This window comes from Microcebus murinus, chromosome 21 (genome assembly GCF_040939455.1).
Source record: "Microcebus murinus isolate Inina chromosome 21, M.murinus_Inina_mat1.0, whole genome shotgun sequence".
NCBI lineage: Eukaryota > Metazoa > Chordata > Mammalia > Primates > Cheirogaleidae > Microcebus > Microcebus murinus.
Window position 1 is genome coordinate 25730294 of NC_134124.1, and position 27253 is coordinate 25757546.

General features: G+C 34.5%; 1 protein-coding gene across 2 annotated transcripts in view; it reads left to right on the forward strand.

Annotated features, from left to right (window-relative positions):
• Positions 1-342: 342 nt before the first annotated feature.
• Positions 343-27253, forward strand: part of GABRA1 (gamma-aminobutyric acid type A receptor subunit alpha1) — a 51676-nt gene continuing 24765 nt past the window's right edge. Inside the window, exons 1-5 of one of the 2 annotated variants that reach the window (XM_012753007.3) lie at positions 343-767; positions 3147-3235; positions 6560-6672; positions 19525-19592; positions 25935-26155. In XM_012753007.3, coding sequence (XP_012608461.1) covers positions 3162-3235; positions 6560-6672; positions 19525-19592; positions 25935-26155 — 476 coding nt within the window. In that variant the 5' untranslated portion in view covers positions 343-767; positions 3147-3161. Of the gene's footprint in view, positions 768-848; positions 972-3146; positions 3236-6559; positions 6673-19524; positions 19593-25934; positions 26156-27253 lie in introns of those variants that run through there. The other variant, XM_012753012.3, reaches the window with a different exon arrangement.

A 27253-nucleotide genomic window follows, 5' to 3' on the forward strand; every position in this document is an offset into this window, starting at 1 on the left:
CATACGTGTGGGAGCGTGTGTGAGGGAGAGAGGCGAGACGAGAGTGCGCTCTGCACATGTGTAACCCTGCATCTCCCAGTTTCATCGCTTGCGTTCATTCATTTGTACGCAGTCGTGAATATTTGATCAAAGGTGGAATAGTTACGCTGATGGGTTGTATTTTTCATGGGCACACCTTAAAATAGGGTGATCATAAATTGCAAGTGTGAAAAGATTCTAAGTGTAGTCCCTATGCCTCTTCCCGTTCCACCATTCCCTCCCCCATTCCCACTCTCCCCCCCCCCAAAAAAAAGGGAAGCTTGCAGCAGATTGTAGAAGGATTTGAGCCTGCAGCTAGAGAGAAGTGGATTAGGACCAGAGCGGTGCAAGTTAAATTGTGCTGCATATAAAATATGGGCGGATTGGTCTCCAGATCCAGAGGCTGGTACCACCTTCCTTTCTAAAATAAAATCTCTCTGGCATGAAGTCACCGCCTATTTCACATCCGGTTTGCCCTGGGACGTATTACTACTGTCTTGGTAAAGAGAAATCTTTTGTTGTATAGCTGCAGATTGGATATTGGGAAGCAAATTTGGGTGTGCAATCTTCAGCGAAGGAGCACGCAGAGTCCATGATGGCTCAGACCGAGTGAGTGAGCGGCGGAGCGAGGACGCCCCTGCGCTCGGCGCGCCCGGACTCGCAGACTCGCGCCGGCTCCGGCTCTCCACAATTTTCTCTCGCAGACTTTTCCCGGTCTTGAGCGATCCCGTGCCCAGAGGGGGCCGGAGGTAAGTGCCGCTTCGGACCGCGATACGCTGAGATCTGAAAGTGGCTTTTCCTAGCTGGCGAGACAGGAATGCAAGAGAGGAAAAGGCAGAGAGAGAGACAGAGAGAGAGAGAGGAGAGAGAGAGAGAGCGCGAGGAAGAGAGAGCGCGAGAGAGCGAGCAAGGAGCGAGAGAGCTAGCAGGACAAGAGCCTGATCCCATACCAGGTAGAAACAACGGAATGTTTTTCTTTTAGGGTGAAAACCGCAGCAGTATAGGGGCATTATTTTTTTCCGCTCTCTTCCCCCCCCCCCCTTTCTCGGGCATATTTGATTTTATTCCAAGGAGTGGGTGGTGACATGTTGTTTTGGATTTTTTTTTTTTTTTTTTTTTTGCAAGAGGGAGCTAGGGTGAGTTGGGGAGGGGCGTTGGGGGCCATCACCTAAAGTTAAGACGCTGAGACAGAAAACCTGTCTCTCAGTTCCATCCTAGGGAAGGCACTCTGTCGTGCTGGCTGCAAAATTGCCTCTTTCCTCCTTTCTAGTGGATGTTGCTCAAATGCCCTCTGGTGTAGGGGTCTCTCCCTTTCTGAACATGAAAAACTCAACTTATTCTCTGATATGAGTGGCATGGGATAGTGGTGTTTGGAGTGTGTGTCTGAGGGGGGTGGTGGGCAGGTTGAAGGTGGAAAGTGGTAAGGCAGTGGTTTAGCTTCTTTTAAACTATTATGTTTTTATTTGCAAGAAACTTTCTCACTCAACAACTGAAGTGCCATGATAGGTTTGTTTTTCTCTTCTTAAAATGTCAGAGGAGGGCAAAAAGCTATGGTGCTTTGCCTTAGGGTTTTGTTGTGTTTTGTTTACCCCTTCAGGAATTCCACCTCTTTATAAAGATCAACAAATATTAATAGGGCTAAGGGAAGTTGTTTGCTGCTCATAACAGATGTTAAAGATTAATCCAATGATAAATTATAATGGTGCAATTTAGATGCAATATTTTAACATGATAATATTTATCCAGGATTTCTTGCCATATTCAAATCATCGGTGTCAAAACCAGTCACTAAATTAAGTGAAAGCTATAGTGAGGCTCGCAGTTTTTATCTCCATCATTTCACTCTAAACATATTATGTTTCATTGCTTACATGCCTCTTTGTAATGGTTTTTACTTATTTAAATGACTCCCGAGAGTGTGGAAAGCATTTTATAGATGGATTTGGAGGAATATCACATTAAACTATAGACTGCTTAATGAAAAAATAAGCTTTAAAAGACGTGCAATCCATTAATCACTGACCCTCCTAAGGAGTATAGATTTAGGGAAGTACTAACAAATATATTTCTCATATTATGACTGGAATTAATTATAGCATATTAAAGTAAAATGTTGCCATATCTGCTCCCCAACCAGGGAGTGCACTGAATTTCAAAAATCAGCTCCACACAGACCATATATATTTTCAATTCTCTATGCCTTCTGTACTCCATTCTTGCACCACCCCACTACCAAGTCTAAATTCGACAATCAGATGGTGATTGATTGCACTTTACCTAAGAGGGAAAAAAGATCCCTTTATTCATGCAAAGCAAAGCACTCCAGCTTCCCATCTGTTTCAGATGAAACATTTTGTAGCAGCAACCTGGCAGAATTTGAGAGGGCTTAAAAGATATGTGTAGGCATGTTTGTGTGCATTTGTGTGGTGTGGTTTGTATATGAGAGGGAGATCAGCACATGGCTTGACTATAAAGTGTGTCCTTTAGCCTCACAGAAGCTTTAGGGAGCATATTTAATAAGGCAATCACAAGCACAGAATATAAGCACGATTCTGGCATTCAACAGTGTGTCTCCAGTGTTTTTTTAAAAAGAGATCAAAACAATTGCTTCTAAGATAAAGGTACATCCAGAATTCAAAGATAAATTCAGTCAACAGAGCATGTTATCCTAACTCATCCCACTCCCAAACATGTTCTCCCTGTTAGAGATACTAGCTTAAAATTTATAATGCACAGTCAGTTGTGGGAACTCAAATCAGGAAGGTCAAAATGTTCAGGTGATAAACAACAAGAAGAGTATAAATCAAGCTATATGGTAAATAAATATAAAACGTAGAGAAAAACAACTCACAGTTTTTATGTTGAACAATATTGTCACCTGAAAGCGTTTCAACTTATATTTTTTACAGGAGAAATTAAGACACTGATAACATTTCTGAATGGAGAATTGGAAGGGAAAGTGGAGAATGGATGGTCCAGGTTCCCATTGCTTCCAATGAGGTGTCATATCCCAGTGAGGTCATTTCCTGACTTCAAAGCATTCATCTAAACTGCCTCAGTCAGCCCTAGTGGTTATAACCTGATGTTTCTTGCAAGAGACATTGATCTATACTTATTCTACTTTACAGCTGCTCAAGCCCGCAATGAAGAAAAGTCCAGGTTTCTCTGGCTGTCTTTGGGTCTGGACCCTCCTTCTGAGCACATTGACTGGAAGAAGGTGGGGACACTTTATTTTAAATCTGCATGAGAATTTCTGTAACTTTTCATTTATTCCATCAGGGGGAAGAAAATTGTCCTTGGATGAATTCATGACTCAGGGAATTCAAAAAAACTTAACTGCAACAAAATTCCAGCTAAGAATAAAGAAGAATAGTATGAAAAAATAATCATCTTATATGCATGTTAGTTAGAATACACTTAATGAACCTTTATTAAGGAACGTGTTAATTCGACATTTAAGCTTTAAATTACACTTTTCACTGTTTAGTTGTGACTGAACAAAACATGCGGTTAAGTAATTCATAGAAAAAGTTACCCCAATTAATGTTTGCATATTGTGTGAGATGATTTTCCTACAAAAAGATTTCTAGTCAATTGTAAAGATCATAGAGTAACTTGTGAATATATAGAAGTAGAATGTTTAAAATAATATTTGTAATTTGAAAGTTATAAGTCTCTATAAATGTATGTACATATTATATTTTGAAACCATTATTTTAAACCAATGGGGGTAGACTATACTATCTAAATATTTAAGAAACTTGAGTAGATAAAATCAAACTTCTCTAATTAAGCCTAACTATACTGAAGACAAGTTATAAAAAAATTAATAATAAGCTTAACCATTATTTAAAATATTTTCTAATGGTTGAATCAAGCATATAATTTTTTTATGGTAGTAACTATGTAAATGACTAAATATTTTGGATTCTTCTTTATCTGCTTTTATATTTATTGTGTATCCTGTTCCTGTGGTCCATAAGAAAGCCTTAAACATATTACAAAAAAATGGGTTTATTCAAAATGTAATAGAAATTGAACTCTTATGAGTTAAGGTAGACAGAATAGTCTGGAAACATATGAGTTTAGGAAGCTTTTTCAAAATTGAAAAGTCATCTGTTGTTATTTTTTGCTATTTTGCGGGGCAAACACTGACCACCAACTGAACAGGACGTGCATTATTGTCAGATAACCTTAATCTGAGAAGTTAAATGGTTTTTACTGCTTTTGAAAAATTATGTGAAGTGTTACTATTGTAATGACCTGTAGATGGAGTTAGTGCACAGTGTTTTATTATATAGTGGTTCATATGGAATCAAAATCTGGTACTGTAACTGACATTTCTCTTCAAAATATATATTCAGTTTAGGGAGCAATACCTTGGCATGAATGTTTAATTCCAAATAAATAGTCTTGATATTTTTCCTAGAGTTCTTCTCTGGCAATTGCAATTTGTCATAATAAGTTAGAAGTAAATATGAAGAAGAACCTGGTCAGGAAGTCACATAAAAGAAAGATTTCCATTCCAATTGGGGTAGTAGAACTGGTCTTGTTGGTGAAGAGTCAAGGGTCCCTTTTGATATTTTCATTATTATGCAAACAATTGGTGAAAGCAGTGTTTATAAGATAAAACTGGGGAAAAAGCATCTCCTAGATTTCATGTAAGCTGCAAAAACATAGGGGTTCAGGTAAAGATAATAAACATACCATATTGTAAGGATAGTATTAACTACGTAATTGTCTTTGTCTGATTACCCTGTCTTATCTTTTCTCCCCTTCTTACTTTATTGCTTTCTTCCTTAGAGTTCTTGATCAGGACCTCCTCACAACTTAGGGTGTGCTAGCATTTCTTTTCCATCTTTATCAAGATGACCTTCCAACATCCTTGAAAGATGCATGCATGGCAGTTGGTTTTGTGACAATGAGTTTTTATAAATAATTGCATTCAGAACACTATTTTTGCCTTACTGCTGTCATCCGCCAATGAGACATACTGGAAGACACAGAGCTTGCTGAAAATTTGATTTAAAAAGCCAGCAAGATGCTTAATTTTGCCAAAGAAGACTAAACCCTCAATCTACATAGCATGGATGCTGAATTTAGGAGAATAAAAATTAGTTTCATAGAGGCAAATTTCATATATTTAATATTATGGATAGCCTTTAACTATAATAACTTTATTAAATTAAAATTTTATCAGAAAAATGGCCATTGCATTTTGCCAATACAAAATTAATTACCTGCAAAACAGTGTTTGTTTTTGAAATGATATCATGATTATATTTCTTGCTGCTGTGAAATAGTGAATTCTGGTTTCAAATATTACTATTTTCTTATATTTTTCAATAGTATAAACACACAAGCTGAAAGAATATTAAGTAGAAAGCATGAAAGTGATAGATTTGTGGCAGTCTCTTAGTTTACACCCTATATTCATTTTATTTTACCCAAGGTCAGAGCTATTATTTAAATATATTAGTAAATGTGATCCATCCTAACATAGAATATGTTTCTCTTAAAGGATTTTGGAAGTGTCATGCTAATTATTAAATAAAATATGATTCCAGGAGCAATGTCATTGATGTAAAAAATGCATAATTTTTGAATTGCGGTCACTATGTGGTTGAAATGCAAAGGCTAATAACAGTAAGGGATACAAGCTACATCAGCAACTAGTAACATTTAAAAAGAAACAATTATTCCAATACAGAAGAAAGGAAATGAAAATTTTAGATTAAAAGTTGGAGAAAGCTAGATTCTAGGTTGACCTTGCTCACAAATAGTTGTGTCTTCTTAAACGAAACACTAAAACTGTACTACAGTTTAGTAAATCATAAATTAAGAATATTGAACTTGATCTTTTCCAAGGTCTCTTTTATGTCTAAGATCAGAAATGACAAAAATCCAATTAATTGGATGTTCGAATAGACAAATTTTTTAAATTAGCTCATAAATCTTAAGGGGAATTGACATTTGCACACTTAATGTAAAATATAATTATCAAGAAATATTTTATCTGTGTTTATCATCTAAATATTTTAAAAGAACATCAAAAGAAACAAAGCACAGATCTATATGAAGTGGAAGAGGGGAGGGATATTTGGTAGGTGAAAAGTTAAGGTTTTGTTACATGTTAAATTAAAAACAAAACTATCAATTATTTTGGTAACTCTTTAATTTGGAAAGAAGTTTCTCACATCTTTTGTGTATCGTGTATTAACATTTTTGCTTGCTCAGAGAAGACGTGCATTTCAAATAATATACATGTTGAGAATTCAAAAAGTAAGGAGATAGAACTCATTTTATGAGATTTTCCTTTTATATTTAGAAATATTAGAATAAAGAACTTACTATCAGTGAGGACAAATATGAGAAAATGGCAAGAGTTAAAATATGACTTTTTTTACTTTACCAAAAATAATTTTCAAATTAAGCTTCAATAGAAAGAAAGGGAAAAAAATCTGGAAAAGGTTTTATTTGTAAAGAAGTTTTGGTAGAAATGTACAATTTAGCCATTGCTTCTCTTTATGCTTTGCTTCAGCTATGGACAGACTTCATTACAAGATGAACTTAAAGACAATACTACTGTCTTCACTAGGATTTTGGACAGACTCCTAGATGGTTACGACAATCGCCTAAGACCAGGATTGGGAGGTGGGTTGCATTATTGTATTTTTGTTTTAGAGAATAATATTAAATCTTTACTATTAAAAGATTGCTTTCCCTCTAAATAGTCTAGTAATAAGAATGGAAACATGTAGTTTAATAATGAATTCTATTTTTAATAGGTCACTCTATGTTAATTCAATTTACTGTGGTAGTTTCATGTACATACCCATATGTAGTAAAAGGCAGACAGGAAATTCTCATAATGGCATGAAGAAGTTGTTACATTTATTTGACAAGCAAAATGTTTTCTGTGCAATGATTTGATTATACAGGGAAAAATGGGAATAATATTCTCCCTTCTAGCACAAAGACTGCATCTACCTCACCTCGTACTGCTATGTCTGCATTGAATTCCAACAGGAAATCTCTAATTCTATTGTGTTAAACATTTATTTTGGAAAATTACATATCGATTCACTATTTTGTGTTAGATTACCATCATCTCTAGGATAATAGGTGAATGAGAGAGATGGTAGTGTTTTTTTTTGTTTTTTTTTAACCATACATTTAAACTTACATCCTAATTTTTGGTAATAAAATTTTATTTTATTTTATTTTTGGGTATATCAATTAATTGGTTATACTGATGAATTTCTGCTTAGGAAGAAGATAGCACTTAATAAAACAGTCCGTATAACAATAAGAATAAATAGTTCTAGAAATTGAACACTATTTGAAGAACCTTTGAATAAGATAATCAAACTATTTTATTTGGTTAAACAAAGACTAATGAAGGCAAATCAAAATATTGATCTTAGAGTAAAAACAAGTGAAGCAAGGAAATAAATTATCGTTCAAAGTCACACAGGAAATCAAGGTTAGAATCTATGACTCCCAGCTATAGCTGGTACTGTACTTTTTCCAAAGCATTCATAGAAAGCATTCAATAGCAATATTTAAATAGTAATTAAACAGCAATATTATCAATGCCACCTCTTCTTTGTTTAAATTTCACAGATAAGCAAAGAATAAAACTGATTTTGCAACACAATGGTAGCATGGATTTCGAGTCACTTAAAAATATTTGGCATAGTGTAATCACATGGATGTGCATCATGGGTCTATTTTGAGGCTGCTAAAGGTCATTAGTATCTCAGAGGTTTAAGGGGAACTGCTTTGTTAAAGACACAACTCAAATATATGTCAAAGGTTTCACAAGGTGTCTTTTCTAATCAATTTCAAACATTCCTTTCAGGACATGCCATAGAAATTTCTTCAGGTTTAGACTCCACCTAATTTACATTTATGTTTTTAGAAAGAAATCTTTACGTCAATATAAGGTAGTCACAAAATGGAGAGCATAATCGTGTACATGCTGTAAAATGTCTGTGTACATTTAAACACCTGGATTGGCTTCAAAAATTATTCTTGATTTAAAAAATATATAATAAATTGTAAAGACTGGCTGGAGGAGGAATATATAGAAAGAAGAAGTAGGCTAGTGATATAACTTTTAAAAAGCAAGACTTTTGAAAGTACTGATCTGAATGTATCTGATTCCTGTACTGAATCTCCTTCCTGCTCTGTGATTACATTCCCTATAAAATCAGCAGAATTTCATAACATAGCTCAACATTCTCATTCCTCTGGTTTAGAAAATATTAATTAATATTCTGACATGTGAATGTGAGTATCCCTGGAAATATCTGTCCATAGTTTTCAATTTATTAAAGAATTTTTTGTATGCAAACACATACTTTCCTTAATGATCAGCTGTGTGGTTGTATTTTGTTCGGAGTACAAATAACAACCCATGACTGCTCATTTTCATTTAACTGTATATAATAACTTTAATAAATGTATATATTAAATCTATAATCAAGTATAGTTCAAGCAAGAATCATTTTGACTAATCATCATATGCAGACTTAGACCATGGAGAGCTATGGACCTTGAGAATGTATAAATTAGACTAAAAGTAGTTAGAAAAGCTAATTTCCAATACTTGAGATACTGGTAGATTTGCTTACACAGATAATTACATTAATTAATACTGTAGCTTTTTTATTTTTGTAGAATCTACTTTATTATCTGTTCAATCCCAGAAAATAACAAATATAGACCTGCATTTAAAGAGCAGAAATAGTAGTTAGCCAAATATAGACAAGGTATCTTCTTTTTAATTGAAATGAATATGATGTGCTATAGTGGTAAGAGAATTCCAGGACTTGAGTACATTAAAATAGTGGATGTACTTTAGATTTTACTGAAGACAATTTTCTGATATTTCTGATTCCTGGTAACACTAATTTTGAGAATATGATAGACATTAAAGCAAAAATGCAGCTCAAATATTTTCTCCTTTTATTTTAAATATCCTACTGGAATGTGGTGCAATTAAATGTGATAGATTTGAGATTTATGAAAAAGCTTTAATACTGACTAAAGTTTTTTTTAAAATAATTTTTGGAGCACATATTTTAATCTTTAAGGGATAGAATGGTTTATGTTTATCACTTATATCTACAGAATCATCAACATTTTAAGTACATTTTGAGAATGTCTCTGTCATTAGAGAACTATAGTTTAAAATACTAAATATAGTTTTCAGAGCTTATTTTAAGACATAATCAGCTGTAGAATTAGAGAAACATATTAACACCATGATTGCTAGCTGCTACCAATTGAAATTATTTTTTTATTTCAAGTTCAAAGTATTTACTTTAATTTCTTTACCATAAATTTCTGGTAATTTAAGTATGACATGCATTTCAGTAGATCCCCTTTGCAAAATGGATCATCCCCTTTTATTTTTTTACATGAGCCATTTGCTTTTAGATGAAAAGACTATGTAAAAGAAATACTTGAAAAATTATCATTAGCGTATAAGGGGGTAAAATTTTTCTCTCAGTAAGTTCATGATCATAGCTAGTTTAATATCCTCTTGTAAGAGAAAGGGGACTTCTGTCTTCTTTATTATGACAAAAATCTGGCTTTATAAAAATAATAACATTGTGTCAAAGGCAAGGATTTGGGGTTTCAAATGTCCTCAAATATGTGAAAAGCTGAGACTTGAGACTAATATAAGAAACTCTTGTATGTGCAAATTCATCACGATCTGTTTTTCAGAAACACACACTGCATCAGAAGATATAGCATTATTTTTGGAAATATACATCTTGAATCCAATAACTAGGAAACAAAATATATAACTTGGTTTATCTGATGATAGAAACCAATTTTCATATATTGTAACACTATTGACAAAGGCTCCCTTATCAAGACCCAGTGCAACCCTGAAAAAGTGAAGATAAATGGATAATTTAAAGAGAGATCTCTTGGAAGTGATTTTTTTTTTGTAGAATGACTAAAACAAATTAGAATATGTAGAGCTCTATTCAGGATCATAAAGAGAAAAATGAGTTGGACATGTTCATATTTTAAGCACAAAGTAAATGAAGAAAATTTTAAATAGGATTGAATTAAAATATTCGTTATCCAGAAAATACAAATCAAAATTGTCAGTAATTGTTGAATTCATTCTCATCTCTAAACTCTTTCTTTGGTGGCAAGATATGAGGGGCTGCTTCTTCCTTGCAACTAGGGGCTGAAGCATGTTTTGCAAAGAACTCTTGCCTTAAGCATGGTCAGTATAGAAGAATAAAATACTTGGGGGAAGAAAGGTAAGAGTCAGAAAAATTGGAAGACAAGAAAGAAAAGATTAACAAAGAAAGGAGAGCAAAAGAGAAGTATGGACAATAAGGAGAGAACAGAGGGGAATGAGTGGGATTGAGAAGGTGAAGGGGAATGACAGAGAGGAAATAGTAAAGAGAGGAATAGAGACCTTATGAACACAGAGAGAGGAGAGATGCAGGTGTTCCCTTGATTAATCAAGACAGCTCTTTTTATTTTAAATCTGGACCATACCAAAAAATTTTCTAAGGAAATTCATTTTCCTGAGTTTTCTCCTTTTTACCTATATTATAATACATGAACGGGGACTGGATGTACTCTAGCTTCCTAAAAAATTAAATAATGCTCCCACTGAGCTGCACCCATTTTGGTGAAATTTCAATCACTTTCATATTGCCTTCTCTGTAGTCTGGGAGTGATTTTGAAAGGAGGTTTCAGGCTTTATGGACAATTAAATCCCTTTCCTTTTGCTTCACCATACAGGCAGGCTGCACTTTGTTTATGATATGCTGAAATTCTAGTGTGAGCTAGGCTGATGTTCAGCGTACTGTCTAGGTGGCATGCCACCAAGCTTCTCCTTTCCCCGTCCACAGGCTCATTCTTACCCATCTGGTTTACAAAAAACATTTTTCTTCGAAAAGCAAAATCATTTCACTTTTTGGAAAACAAATTAGGGCAAATCCTTAACTGGAACACAAATGGTTTAGAGCTGAAGGAATTGTTGTGTCACATTTTGAAGGAACTGCAGAAGAAACAACTTTCTACCATCTCTCTCTCTATTAACGGTAGTTCCTGGAAATATTGTTATAATTTCTAAATGCGGCCAATTATAATCTCAATCAATAATGTACAGGGTGATGGATGCCTCTCAAATATTTTACATCAAACCACATAGATAAACATGGCAAAGGAATGAGCAATGAGTGTTTACTCCTAATATGACAAACCCAGATCCAGATGGGTGTAGAAGTAGATAATAGGTAAGAGTGTAGATGGTGACCGGACTTTATGTTTATCCTTGATTATTAGTTAAAGTTTTCCTCATTTCCATGTAGGTGTTGTAGATTTGGATATTTTGGCGTTGGGGGCTTTGTTTTGTTTTCATTTTTGTTTTTGCTTCAAAGTATCAATTAGAAGAGCGTTCGTGACTGGAGCTTTCTCTTGAGGTATTTTAACAGTAATGCATTATTTAAAAAACAATTTATGTCTGAATGCAGATTTTTCTGTTGTCATCAAAATTTTCCTAATCGCGGATTATTTATGCCTGTATAAAACAATTTAGTTTAATTAATGCAAGGGATCTCAGCTTTAAGATATACGAATTCCCAAGTCTTAAAGCAAGGCAACTGGGTTGGAAATTACCTGCAGCTGGCAAAATGGTGTCGGCTTCTTAGGGAATTAACTTAGTATCTAGGTTGTTTCTTTATGTAAAAATAAGAAAAAGTGGAAAACTAAGAATGCTGTGGAAAAAAACTGATTAATTTTTGTGAAATTTTGTGCAACTTTATAACGTTTAGATGACTAGAGAATAAGAAAAGCAGTATAGTTTAATATTTTTTAAAATTTAACTTTGATCTATCTCAAGATTGTAAGTTGTCTGATATTTATATGATCTTTCATTTTTTTATATCCTATGTGACATTGAGATCAGAGAGAAACATTTTATTCTTGTTCAACTAATCTTAAAACACATATTTTGTATTTATATTAAAAAGCCAGAATTCAAAACATAGAGAGGATATTTCTGTCACAATGTGATAGCTTTAGATAAAATAAAATGATTCTAAATTACTGACAATATAAATAAAATAAAATAGTATGAAGTTGGGTTTATCCAATCACTTTTTGTTGTTGTTGCATTTACTGTACTAGAAAATGGCCTTAATATTATCTGTTGCAATTCTACCCCAGAATCCTTCCTTTTGAATTTGTTGTGGTTTTATCTGGTGTTTTTAATGCAAGGTGTGGAACAGATGCTCAGGTTTTGGCATAATGCAACTCATTTCTACAGAAATACCATTCTAGACATTCCATAACTCAATTAAATTTCAGAAAAAAGGCAGTTATCTAAAAACAAAGAGAAATTGGTAAAATGAACAGTGAGCACCTTTCAACCTTTAGTACCCATCTTCAGTCAGCTCATGGAGACAGCTTCTGTAATGAATTCAACCTGGATGCCAAAGGAATGTTCTAGCATGTTCAGAAAACTTTCTACTCTCATCTTTCCTGTTCTATATGAATCACCTACCTGACCAATGCCAAGAATTTCCACGGATAAAGTGTAGCCACTGAGATTATGTTCAAGTTATAAAGACTCTAGTTATTAGTGAACAACTGCAGTGTATTTTTTATGTTAGCTACTCTTGATCTTTTTGCATAGTTTCCATTTCCCATCTTGATTGAAGTACCCATGTGGTATCTTTAAAAAATGTTGCCTATATATTATGACTTTTTTTCTGGTGGAATCTGAATTCTATATTTGAAAAATAATGTAGCGTTCCTGAGATGTGTATCTATCCCATTGTTAATCGTCACCAACAGCCATTTTTTGGAAAACTTAAGAGAAAGCAAGGTCCTAAAAGATAATGTATTCCTCCAAGATTGTTATATTATTATTCTCATATCACTAAAATACTACCCTGGGAACTGGAGATATGATGTCTCACTGTTATCATGGCCTGCACAATGTTGATCAAAACTTATACAGACCGAAAGAAACCCAGGCCTCTAACAGCACATTGCACACTCTTCTTGAAAGGTTGGACCTCTCCCAATAGAGGCTACTCCTATTATAATATAAGGAGGGAATTTTTCAGTGGAAATAAGATATTTACTGCAATAAAAAAATGACCATTCTTCCTAGAACATGCTTGTATCATCTGAGTTCTTGGAATCCAAAAACACCAAAGGATTGGGGGTTGGTTAAACATCTTGAAACTTGGGTGTCTACTTACTCCACATCCAGATTTTGTAGCTGAACACAGCGCAAATTAAGTAGCTCTATGCATTAACTAGGGGAAAGTTGCCAATTTTTCTAATGCATTAAGAGAATGGAAATGAAAGACAGGGAGCAAAAATGTTGGTCTAGGCAGGTGGGCAGGGAGCTGGAACACTGCCTGATCCAGAAGTGTGCATTGATGTGTATGTGGGAGCCCAGGATATTTTCAATTTCCAAACAGGACCCTTTTAAAGTAAGATTTTGAGATACATTTTATTACGATGACTAATGTTAGCCCATTCAGTCTCCATGTAGTGTCTGCCTCTATGAATTAATTGACACGAAGTAGCTTAAAGGAGGCACTACACCTCCTTCATAAGTTATGAGTCCATGGGGCGAGGGCTAGTAAATATTATTCTGAGTTCCCCAGAGACAGAATTTCCAGTGAAAACACGGTTAATGCCATATTAAACAAGCTGTTGTGAGAGCCATTCCTAAGAAAATATCACGTACCATCGTTTTTATTCATTCCCTCCGCCGTTTTTTTTTATGACAGTCACTTTTACAATTCGCTATTCACACAGATTCAGCTATCTTCTTAAATTGCAAGTAACATCATTTCATTTCATTACCCAAAGGTTTCCTACTGTGTTAGAATAAAGGTCAGCTGCTTACTGAAATGCACAAGGCTCTTCAGGTGTAGCCCCACCTGCCTCTAGAGTGTCATATTCTACCATGATCATCAGAATCGCCAGGCTCCGTATAAACTGGGCTTTCTGTTTCTTAAACATAACTCATTTATTCTCACCTCAGAGCCTTTGCCTGGTTTTTTCTTCTCCTTGATATTTTTCCCTGGATCTGGCTGTCACTACATTTTTCTCATCTTAAGGTCTCAGTTCAGATTTTATCTCTTTGAAAGATATTGTATCAGAGCATTATAGTGACCTGAATTTAATTAGCAGAATTTCCATATATGTGTTTGTGAATAACTATATCTACAAATACATCTATCTATCTACTTACCTATTTATCTATCATCTCTAATATATCTAAATCATGTTTTTAATTTTAAAAAAACCTACGAGGTATATTATAAAAGAGAAGAATTTTCACTTTTGCTCATCGTTATATTACTGTTACTTAGAATAGGGACTAACTGGCAGATAGAAAATGCTCAATAAACATTTACTGACTAAATCAGTGTACCCAGTAGATACCTCTCAATGTGCTTTTGGCACCACAATCTCATCTGACCCTCACTCCAATGCTATGTCATCAACTCAACTGTGCAAGTATTATTTCTTCTTTCAAAACATGAGAAAAAGCACACTCAGAGATTTAAAGGATTGTGACTTTAGGTCAGAAATTATTCTTGAGAAAAATCAGAGTTTGTATCTGAGTGTTTAAATTCTTGATCCAATGTGCTTACTACTTATTTTACTACCTTGTTTTCTCATTTCTGCCTCCAGTACTAATTGTCTTTTTGAATTATCACTTCAAAACGTCTCTTATTTCAATACTTATCAGCAGGATATCAACATTGTAGGAAATTCCCAGTAAAAATGGATTAACTGCTGTCTGGCAGTTAAAGTATATAATATAGTATTTGCATACATGTTCCCACACATGCATGTGTGTTGGTATATATGGACATACACCATTGAAGGGCATGCTTGTTTAAATACAGTTCAGTGTATTTATTTATCATCAAATACTTCATTTACATTGATGCATTATTTTGAGATATCCACAAAACTATAATAATAATCTTTCTCTTTATCATGATCCCATTTTAAATAATGCTACTCCATGTCTTTCCCTTGAAAACTTGAACATATATGTATATTTATACTCAAAGAATCCTTTGACTTTCTTTCTACACTGAATGTGGAAAGATTATTCTGAAGAAAATATGATTGAAAGAAGTATTTTATTAATTGGCTCTTTGAACATTTCTTCCGATCAAGTTATTTCTTCTGATCAAGTTATTTTAATTGATTTCTGTTTTTAGACAATTTTCTAGTTACCTAAGGAGTTCACTCATGTTTCTCTGGCTAGCTATATAATTATTTTAGGTTATCTTCGTTAGCAGTTCCCAATTCATGTTGTGTGCTCTTAAATAAAATATATTGAAACATAAAAATTTGTTGACTTTTTCTCGTGTGAGCAACAAAAAGGCCTTGAGTACTTTCTAGTTATTTCTAATGACACTTTAGAGTCTGCTGCTAAGTCAATAAATTTGTATTAGAGCATATTATCTAGACTCTAATGTTCCTTAAATAATACATACATACATACATACATACATACATACATACACACACGTGTGTGAGTGTGTGTCTTCTATGAGTTCTCATTTGTGGGAGGGGCTGAGGTGACTAAATTTTCTTAGTACTTGGGGAAAAGAAGGTTTCTTAACAATTCCCTTAGATCTTAGCCAAAACATATAGATAGGAGCACACTTTCCATTTAAGTCTGGTCCTAGGCCTAAAGAGATCTTGATTTCAAACCACTACTTTTTTGCCAAAAAAGTGACTTTACTATGCCACTCATTGCAATTTGGCTGAAAGTCATTCACAATCATGCTCTATCTTAGGCCTTTGCACTTGGGATTACTAAAACTTCTGTCCTAAACAAGAATGACTTCACCTACCACTCAGGAAATTCCTGGTGAGCTATGGTGAAGAATATACCTTTAGTATATTCTATACTTCCTTAGTCAAAGGAACCCATCCCCTGTTGTTGAAATGTATTGGACTGCATGAGGGTGTGGTTTGTGGAAAATCAAGTATATATTTGAATAGAAATTGCATTTATGTGGATGGTGGCATTGTCGGGATTTTTAAAACTTTTTTCACATTTTGCTAAGTTTTCTAAACTTATTTTATGAAGGTTTTTTTTTTTTTTTTTTTTTTTTACCAACAACACTTTTATATTGACCTCAAGCTTATCCTAAAACTTTTGTAATGTCTTGAAGTAGCATTTTCAAACAATTTTGGGAAACACAAAAGTAAAACATGATTTCTTATAGATGTTAGGATGTTAATGTTCATTGTGAATCTTCCACAGGGATAGATTAGAAGTGGAGTTTTCCAGCCATAAAAACTTTTCGTTCCATTGGACACTCACTAACAGGCTTATGACAAATCAAAGCAAATTGTTTGGGAATGTGGCAAGGAAGATATATTAGAAGCGAAAGCATGGAGAGTGATTGTTCTTCTCCACTACTCATCCAATAGCCCTGAGTTCCAGATGGTGTGCAGAATTTTATTAGACTCTTCTTCCCCCTCTTATGCCTTCACTTACCCCTTCCATTTAGTAGTTGACTACTCACTGCAAATCCTCACTGGCATTCTTCAGTTTTGAGATTTGGAAATTCTGCTACCTGAAGTATAGGGATATGCATATGTTTGGAGGAAAAAATATGGAAAACAAACAGAGATCAAAAATCAGAAACTCTTTAAGGACATGTCTATGATTAACATACATGATGTGAAGGTCATTCAAGAGATTCATGATATGGGGGCTCATGGTCAGGGTACTTGCCTTGGAATGTTGCAGTAGTGAGTTTTAGGGAATCTCAGAAAGGGAGATCTCACTAGCAAATGGCTAGTACAAATAAGATGAAATACTTATAGATGATGCACTCGCATGATAAATAAGTTTAGGGGAAAGAATAGTTGAAAGGTAAAAGCAATATACTTAAAAATATGGTTATAGTCATTTATGTGAATTTCTTTCCATTTATGTCTAATGGCACAGTAACAATTATGCATGGCAATAAATGTGTGTAAACTTAAACATATTTTGTGTTCTATTTTATGGGTACAATAATCTTTATAAATAGGCTTTTAGGATTTTAATTTGTTTCTTATGTAGCATGGGCATCTACTAACAACCTAAAAACAACAGAGGGAAATGGCCCATATATTTGAAAAGTGGGCACCTCACTTCTTCGGGAATCTTTAGCATGCTAAGTAATACAGATTGGTTGCTCCTAAAACGTCTGGTGAACCAATTTTGTAAAACTAGCTACCTTAGGGAATTACCTTAAAGTGCAGAAATTATGCTCTCTCTACACTCAAGAATTATATAACAATGATAAAGGACTCAAGGAAAGCTGACCTTGCCTGCCAAGTGTATTCAAGTGTGCAGATGGGGATTAGCAGATATTCCCTAAATGAGCATGCATCCCAAAAATATAAATAGAAATGAAAAGAACTAACATTATTTTGATTTCATGTTACTAAGTTCCATAAGATATTCACCATAAATCTTATACCTTATAATATGGAGAGAACCAAAAATGAACCTTGGAAACAAAGTAAGGCTGAAAAAGCATAACAGTAATGTATGCCTATATCCAAATTTATGTAGAAAGATAATTTAGATATTGATTCTCCTTGATCACAGAGTTTCGAGAGTATTTGATTACAAGGCATAGATATATAAATAATAATAAATAAAATTATTTCCAATAAGGAACATACCTGATACACAAAGAATTCAGGGTGAAAATATGCTCAAAGCTTTACTATTTGTTGTCTTTCTTTTTGTACTTTTTTCATGACAATAAATATATATTTTATTATATCAAAGAAAATCCAGTTAATGTCTTCTTTGCTTGATCCAGAAAGGGGCATACTGATAAAGAAAAGCAAAAAGTTAACTTATTTAATATAACAAATTCTAGCTTTTGTGAATAGATAGAATTTTCTTTTTATTATTGTTTTTAATGAAAAGGTAGTTCTGACATTGTAAGCAAGTGTCAGCTCTTGATGAATTCTTAAGAAATAACAGGTGTTTTAATTTAAAAAAAGAATTAGTCTAGTAATTAGTCTAGGAGAGAGAGTGTGGAGGAGAGAGAGATGGATATATTATAGAAATGGCTGCTGGAAGTGATGAGAACAGGCGCGTTATAAGAAGAGTATTATTAAAACAGCTGAGACTTAACCACTGTCAACTATGTCTCTTATTCTACACACAGTGGCTGCAGCAATTTAAAGCTGAGGTTGGAAATGGATCCTAAAAGCACAATTTTTCATTTTCTTTTTCGCCAGCTATGTCCTTATATTGAACTTTTTAAAGGGTAAACCCCTGATAATTCTTATGTCAATGGAATCATTTAAGCCTTTTGGAGCCAATGAATTTTCTTGCAAAAACAACCCCTCAAAAATTATATTGGCTAGTGAAGGGAATATATCCAACTCCAAACTACTTTATCAACTGAGTTACATATTATGTGTAGCATATAACATGACCCCTTGAGAGAAATTGATATGAAACTATTAACTATTGAATTGCTGAGAGAAAAGAGCCAGCTCTTGATTTTCAAAGGATTTTATTATTGCATATATTGGGTCACCTTTTTAGTGTACTGTGCCAGAGATACAAATGCCTTGATGAATGAAATAAACTTCTTAAGATACTGGACTGCTATTTCTCAGAACTAAAGGTGAAAACTATAAAGTCACAATTTTTATTCTCATCCCTCAACAAATTGTTTCCCATTCTGCAAGCAATGTTTTTCTATTTCTTGGTGAGTGGCTGTATTTATTTGAAGATGTCTGTTAAATTGTCACAGAAGTACAATAAATATGTTTTATTGGTTGATATATATGCCATCAGAGGCCAGTATAATAAAATGACGTTAAACTTGAAACAGTATCTATTAAATGGCCTTTTCCTATGCTGTAATATGTCCTCCTCATCCTCAAAATTGAAGATACTGATATAGGTTGTCATATTTTTCCCAGGGAGAAATTTGGAAAATTCAGTTGTGATTTAGTATAAGAAAACAAACATTTATACAGCATACTCTTGGGTCTTTAAAGAGTTAATAAAGCTTGCTCAAGCATGCTACATACTTCCCAAGAGTAGCCTAAATACCTGGAGAATCTGCCTAGCTGTGTAAAAATATTTAAGCTTAAGCCATATCCTTATGCTAACACATTTTATTATAATGTGAAGTGATGTAGTATGATTTAGGCAAGTGTGTCTAGTCTTGAAGAATTCATTAAGCAGCAGCTGAGTTTTCCATAAAGTCTTCCTCCCAAGGTGGCATATTTAGGCTCCATTCTCCATTGAAAATATTAACTGTGAAATTTCATGTGTAAGCAGTAAATTATCAGAACTACACAGTAGACCAATTTTAGAAATAGCTAATCAAAGCCAATAAATTTCCCATTTGGATATGAGTATGTAGTGGTGAGATCTAATAAGGGCTGTTGATAGACACTCACTGGCGCAATTTCCTGCTTCATCAGAGCGTGTAACCGAGGTGAAGACTGACATCTTCGTCACCAGTTTCGGACCCGTTTCAGACCATGATATGGTAAGTGACACTGCATCTTTGGTTTCCTTGGGATATTTTTTAAGTTTAACTTTAGAAAGAAAAAATATGGACTCAGTATTTGGGGAACAACGTGAAAAGGCTTGGCCGTACCTTTGTGTCTCTGTGTGTGTAACATGTGATATAACATATATATATAATATTTATATAATAGAAAACTACCCATTTGCTTTTCAGATCAGTCTTATTTCTATGGCTATCAATCACTGCAGTCTTCTTTTTCTCCATCCCTAAAATGATTGCTGTGCCATGGTTTATGTTCTGCAAGCCATATAGTGTGAGTTACCTTTCATTTTCGCTAGGAGGCCATGTGGATTCAAGGATGCTAGGTTTTCAGGTAGCCAGAACTGTTATAGAATGGCCATAAACATTGTGATTTCTAAATTATTTTTGGCTATAAATAAGAAATGAGTATAAAAGTTGAGCGAACACTTGACCAGAATAAGAGAAATAGTTAAAATAAAATGCACATTTCCAATAAAATGGGAAATGTTCTGATTCATTGCAAAAGGCATTCATGAAATTATTACCAAGAAAAGAAATAAAGTGAAGACGTATTCTTTCTTTCCCCAACCCTAACAAATTAACCTGAATTTATCTTGTAGCTGATGGGAGTTGATAAATCAGTTGAACTCTGCAGATATTCTGTATTTCTGAACTCCATAATAGCCAAGCATCTATATAAGCAAGACATCATAAAGACATGATAACCATCATAAAGATGGTTAAAGACATGCCATCATTAATATATTTCAAAGACATATTAAATGAATATCAGTTTTGAAATTATTTTCGTTAATATTATCTTAATGTAAAAGCCTTTTGATTTCAAAGTAGCTCAGAGTGATTAAGGATAAAAGTTACAGAAAAATATGAACTTAGGCCAGCCTTTTCAAAAGTGAGGAAATTCACAGTACACCTTCTTTGGCAGAATAAAAGCTCTGACAATTCTTGAGCTAAGGAAAACTGTTCGACTTTATTTAATATAGTAATCATATTTGTAATATGTAATTTTGTAATCATATTTGTCCAAAACCCTTTTTGTCATCAATACTGTTAACATTCTGTAGAACTAGTATTCTGAGAATTAGATATTGGGAAATATAGGCTCAGGGGATAATTAGATATTTTAGATCTTCAGACAAACTTTGAAATGTACTAATTGGCCAAATAAAAATTGGTGTTGTATTTGAGAGACAGCAGGGTGCTGGGTAGGAATGCAGGTTACTGAACCAGGTTGCCTGGATATATAAGTCCAGCTTCTCCACATAGAAGGGCATGTCCTTGGAGAAGTTACTTAATATCTCTCTGGATCAGTTTCTTCATGTATAAAATGAGATTAATAATAGTACCTCATAGGGGCATTACAAATATTAAATGAATTGATACATTAAACTGCATAAAACAATTCTTGGCATCTAATAAGCACTCAACAAATGTTAACAATTACTACTATGCAAAAAATAGAAGATGAAAGGCATCCATACTTTATTCATCTGACAATTTATTTTGTGGTTATGATCAGTCTGTAGATCACTTTATTGAAGTGCTGTGTGATGCAACATTTTTTGCTGAATTGATCACTCTCTGAGGATCCATTGTGAATTTCCCATGTTGGAAATCAATCTTCCCACAAAACTGTTCTCTCATGGTATTTTTATAATTAAGAATATTTACTAGGGCACTGTCAGGTTTAGTTCAAATATTTCCACAGAGGCCCAAATCAAGACCCAAATGCTTGATAAAATCAATTTTATATTAATCCAATAACAAATTAAATTTCCATTTTTGCATTCTCATCACATTTATTGAATATAAAATACAATTTAACTTTTTACCACATTTATAGTAACTGCTTTGTAAAGTTATTTTTCTTCTATAAATAAATGTCTTATTTTTCTAAATTGTTGCCAAGAATTGTAAAGACATCTTTGTTTCACATCTTGCAGGGTATCAGTCCATTGTTGGCTAAGAGTAAGTGTTATATTACTACTTACTAAGGTATAGTTTGAGGAGCCTATAGCATTAAAATATTGAGGTATTAGGGTCCCAATAGATGACACCCTCTTTTCTATTGAAGTCCTAAACCTTTGGAGAAATAGGACAATAGAGTAAGAGACATGGGAAATAAGAATATCATCTATGTTACTAATAAATGATATTGTAGAATGTGGCTTTTATGTGTAGACAAGTGGGTTTGCAGTGGGTAAAAACCAGAATTAGCCAGATTAACCCACCCAGTCACAGGCAGTCGGGCCTCCCTCTGCTACAGCGTAGATTGTCCACTGAAAACTTCTAGCGTGGAGGAGCACTGCAGACTTTTTCTGTCTTATGAACAGCCAGTATTCCAATGGAAAAGACAAGAGGAAAGGGCTGAAATAGGTGAGACTGAGTTCTTCCCCAAATTCACCTGTCAGGTAAATCTCCTCCCTTCTCCATGCTTCACCAGGAGAACAGTGTGAGGAAATGGGGAGCATTTAGAAGTTTCACATTGATGAAGCTCTTTTCTCATTGATGCAAACATCATGAGAAGGGATGAAGCATTATAAACACCACACACTGATAACAGTACTCCTTCACTTACTGCTACTGTTAATACTTTAAAAATAAAAAAGAGAATAGCTGTTTTATATCAGTTGCTGGCACCTAGAATGTGCCTCATAGAGTATATGTTCAATGGGCATTGTTAAGGGACAGTCCCCAAAGGAACCCACATATGATCAAAAGCTTTTCTCTTTCATTGAAAACTTTTTGGTATGCCTTTGAGTTAGTGATTCAGACTAATAGTGATTTAATGAAGCAATGCTGGATTTTCTTCATCTTAGGATAAAGGTGCACAGTAGGAATTTTGATACACCATCAACCCCATGGCTATCATGACCTATATTTTATATATGATCTTTGGTCAAATATCAGATAGGAATTATGGATAGAATATCCAAGCCAGCAATACTCCCTATTGCCTAAAACTTCTGAACCAGATAATGTTTGAATTGTTCTGTCAAAGAATCCAGTTAGCCATAGGTCTACACCTGATTTTCTAGTGGCTAGTGGAAATTGTACCTGACAACCTTGCTTTAGAAGATTAATCATTCAAACCATATCGTGAGAGAATTGTGTCTAAGAATGAGCAGTGTGATTTAGAGGCAATCAAAATTAGAAGACAGAATGACAAAGCTGTTTTTAAAAACAGGAAAAACTCTGTAGTTTTTAAAGTGAGAACTAATACAGTATATATGATTAATAATAATAATCATAACAACATTTATAAATGCTTACAATTCATTAGGCACCATGCTAGTGGCTTTCTAGATAATATTTTATCTATTCCTCATGCCAAGCCTTTTAGCCAAGTGCTATTCTTATCTACAGTTTCCAGAGAAGGAAAGTGACCTGCTAGCTAAGTGTAGCAACTTGAACCCAGGCCATTCATCCAGAGACTCCATAGCTCCCAAGGCATCTGACTCCATCTGGAATAGAAAACAAAATTAGGACAACTCCAAAAACCATTAATTGGCAATCAAACAGCACATTCCCAGGGCACTAGGTTCTGACAGAAATATCCAGGCAGCACAATCATAAAGCCTTGTTTTCCACAGTGCTTAAAATGTATTAAGTCAAAGCACACACAGATGGTAATAAATGGTGCAAACAGGAACACTTCAATATCATATTTATTTAGGAACACAGTGGATGTTTTGTCCTAGATCTTCAGAATAAGGCTCCCATTCTCCAGGGACCTACTCTATTGAACAGAGTAACTCAGAGAGACTTTTCACTTGAGTGGTGCGGGCTGGAACCCTGGAACTTGAACAAATTCTTGAGCAAATTCTTCAGCAGAGCTTTCTCTCTTCCATGAAGTTCCTTCTTTTGCCTCCTGCTTTTTTTTTTTTTTTTTTTTTTTTTACATGTATTGCATCCTTCTCACTTTCCTTAGATTTCCTGCCTGACAACCCTTCCAAAGAAATAGAACATTTTTTAGGCCGGGCGCGGTGGCTCACGCCTGTAATCCTAGCACTCTGGGAGGCCGAGGTGGGCGGATTGCTCAAGGTCAGGAGTTCAAAACCAGCCTGAGCGAGACCCTGTCTCTACCATAAAAATAGAAAGAAATTAATTGGCCAACTAATATATATAATATAAAAATCAGCCGGGCATGGTGGCTCGTGCCTGTAGTCCCAGCTACTTGGGAGGCTGAGGCAGGAGGATCGCTTGAGCCCAGGAGTTTGAGGTTGCTGTGAGCTAGGATGATGCCACGGCACTCACTCTAGCCTGGGCAAGAAAGCGAGACTCTGTCTCAAAAAAAAAAAAAAAAAAAAGAAATAGAACATTTTTTAAATGATCAGCTACATAGAAAGCTAATATAAATTTATGTTGATAAGATAATAAAAGCTGAAATTAAAAAAAGATAATAAAAGGGAGGAAATAATAATTTTTAATGTTTATTAAGAGAGCTTTCTATTTTCTAAACATTCTCAGAAGCTGTTCACAAGTATCAATTCGCTTCATTCAAGAGCCAAGTGGATTATCTCAATTTATAGATTAGGAAACTGAGGTTTAGTGAGGGTAAGAAAATTACTTAAGGATCTTCAGCAGGTAGGTTTAGAACTTACACCCATAACCACTGTGCATAGGCTCTGCCCCTCTTCTGTTCCAATGCCCTGAAGAAGGAGCTCTAGCCCATTGTGGTCCAGATGCTCGTTGGTCTAATGAACCTAACTGTGATCATGGGGATAAGGACACATTGTACAAGTAGCTTCTGGGAGGTGCCTGCTGCTACCATGGCAACCACACAGAGGCCTTACTCAGAAATAGAAGACCAAATATTTATATTCTTGGTTAGCTAGAAGCTGATCATCATCGACTGCCTTTATTTTAGTTTTTATTTCTACTTCTAACAGAGGAGCAAATGAAAATGAAGCTAACCTAGATGGTGTTGCTCCTTTTACGTGTGTAGTTTGTGTGTGTGTGTGTGTGTGTGTGTGTGTGAATGACTGTGTGTATGTGTGCTGAATGAAGGTGCTCAGTGAGCAATTAGCACTGTGCCTGGTGCAGTATATACCATCCAATAATAATTGTTAGTTACTAGAACAGTAAGGGTTTAGTGATGCCAAACGCGTGCCAGAGGACATACCTTCATTCAGTATTTACCCAGTCTTGTTTAAGCCCTGGGAAGGAGACAGATAGTTAAACTCATGCACATCATATCTAGAGACAGACACTATTTATTTTGCATGTCCTAAAGATAATATATACAATATTTTAAAAAACCTCTGCTTTCTCCTGTAATAAGGCTTAGCGGATTAGGAAAACGTAGCATGATGCTTTCAAGTTAGTCCTCCTTCTGGTGTGTAGCATGCTAAGATTGGTAGAGAATGTGGTAATATTTATTTCAGACCATTGAGTCTCAAATTTAGTGCCAGTGTAGCAAGTACGGCAAGGAAGATGGATTTTACCCTTTTCAATTTTAGGAGCTAGTAAGTCACATTGCTTGTTTTCAGATTAGCAGATGTTTGTCTCTGGGTATAGCCATAAGGAATGCTGTGTTTATTCAAATAAATAGATTCCCTGGCTGTGAATGAGCATGAGCTTCACACGTTTCTCCTGTGGCTTTTACACACATACAATCACAAACACACACACATATACCCATGCACTATGCATTATTATTTTTTTTCCTTTTCTTTTTGGAAACGATCCAAATTACCAGTAGAAATAGATTGTTTATTTTCACAATCTTCTTTATTGTGTAGGAGAATTGAAAGCCTGTATACATTATTTGTAAAAAAAATATGTTAGCCTCCCCCCATCCCAGCAAAAGGGCAATTTTCACACCGACAGTAGAACCATGATCAGCTTGGGTTGGAGTGTGAGATTTTCAGAGACCATGAGAGGGCCCCCAAAACATTATGCTTTATCTTTATGGCTGGAATTGTCTAATTTAAACATGATCATGTACATAATACCATTTAACCTGAGCTTGTTTTTTAATCGTTGTGTATTCTATTTCTAATGTTGGTGTGGTAGGGGTGGGTTTGTGGGTGGGGTGTCACTTTCCTTTCACGTATCTGAGGTGATAATTGGCAAAATTTTTCTGACCAAGAAATATGTCAAACATTTTCGATCTTTTTTGTTTTTAAATGATTAAACCAACTAATGATTCACTTGACACCAATACACACAAACTACTACAAGTTTACTTCCAGAAACATCGCCTAGCTCACATTTTACTTACAAAGGTGCAAAAATTATGCATTGTCTGAGTGAGATATTTGCATTGCAAAATACAGCACAGTGAACTGTTTGTCATTTTCTAAAACTATCTAGGAATATACAATAGATGTATTTTTCCGTCAAAGCTGGAAGGATGAGAGGTTAAAATTTAAAGGGCCCATGACAGTCCTCCGGCTAAATAACCTAATGGCAAGTAAAATCTGGACACCGGATACCTTTTTTCACAATGGAAAGAAGTCAGTGGCCCACAACATGACCATGCCCAACAAACTTCTGCGGATCACAGAGGATGGCACCTTGTTATACACCATGAGGTAAGGAGGGTTGATCTGTTCCTGAATTTCTGTATTTCCTTTCCACTTGTAGGCAAGCATAAAGATGATGGGTCGTGGTGGAACATTTGGTTTCCTGTTTTTCTGTTTTTTCAACCTTAAAAAATACTCAGCTGTGAAGCATAACTTGCTGAAATATCATGCAAGCATTAAATGATTATTAAAAATGAAAAATACTATATATTAAGCAATACAACGTATCACAATATATCTCTCGACCTGTTCTAATGCAATATAAAGATCTTTTTCTCCCTGTTACAAAACATATTCCTGCATTCTGGTAAGGTCTAGATTAAATTTCTAGAAGCTATCTAACAGTGTCTATCTGAAAATGTCTCTATTATAAACAAAGGAAAAAAAAAACCCAGAAAATATGGAAAGTCATACATTCTTAAAACACAGATTCATGTGGAAATATGCATTTGAAGACGTATATGAAATTACAACAATATTGATAGCTAGATTCAGAATAAAGATGTCTTAATTTTTCTTAAACTGAAGACCATGTATATATTTCTGTTTTATTAACATTTCCCTCTTTTCAAGGTCACTACAAGGCCCAGCATTCTATAAAGTGCTAAAAGCATTTATGGTCGAATGAAGGAAATATGAATCAAATAATGTTTTGAACATTTTTTTTTTAAAAAGAGGTGTTTAAAAATGTATCTAATTTATGAGAAATTAAGAATTGTTCAGGAATCATTCTTGAGGGCAGTAGTATTTTATTACCCGATGACTTGTTAGATGCTATTTTTTAGGTCTGATCAGGGTTTGGTAACTCAGACGGTTGTGGGTCTTGTTATTTGTACTTTCTTAAGGAAGGAAGTAGAGACAGCTGCACTTAAAACAGGAGAAATTCTCTTCTCTTCTTTGCTATCTGTGTCTTTCTCTCAGCCAAGGATGAATTAATATTTATACAAGTATTTATTTGCTTGCATCTAGTTTTATTCTCAAAGATTTTGCTGTAGCTTGGTGAATTTGTTGACAGTGCTTGTTTTGGAAAACATTAGTGATGCATACCCATTGTACAAAATCAGGTGAAGCATATTTTCTCAAAGCAAACGAACAAAAGATGGATAG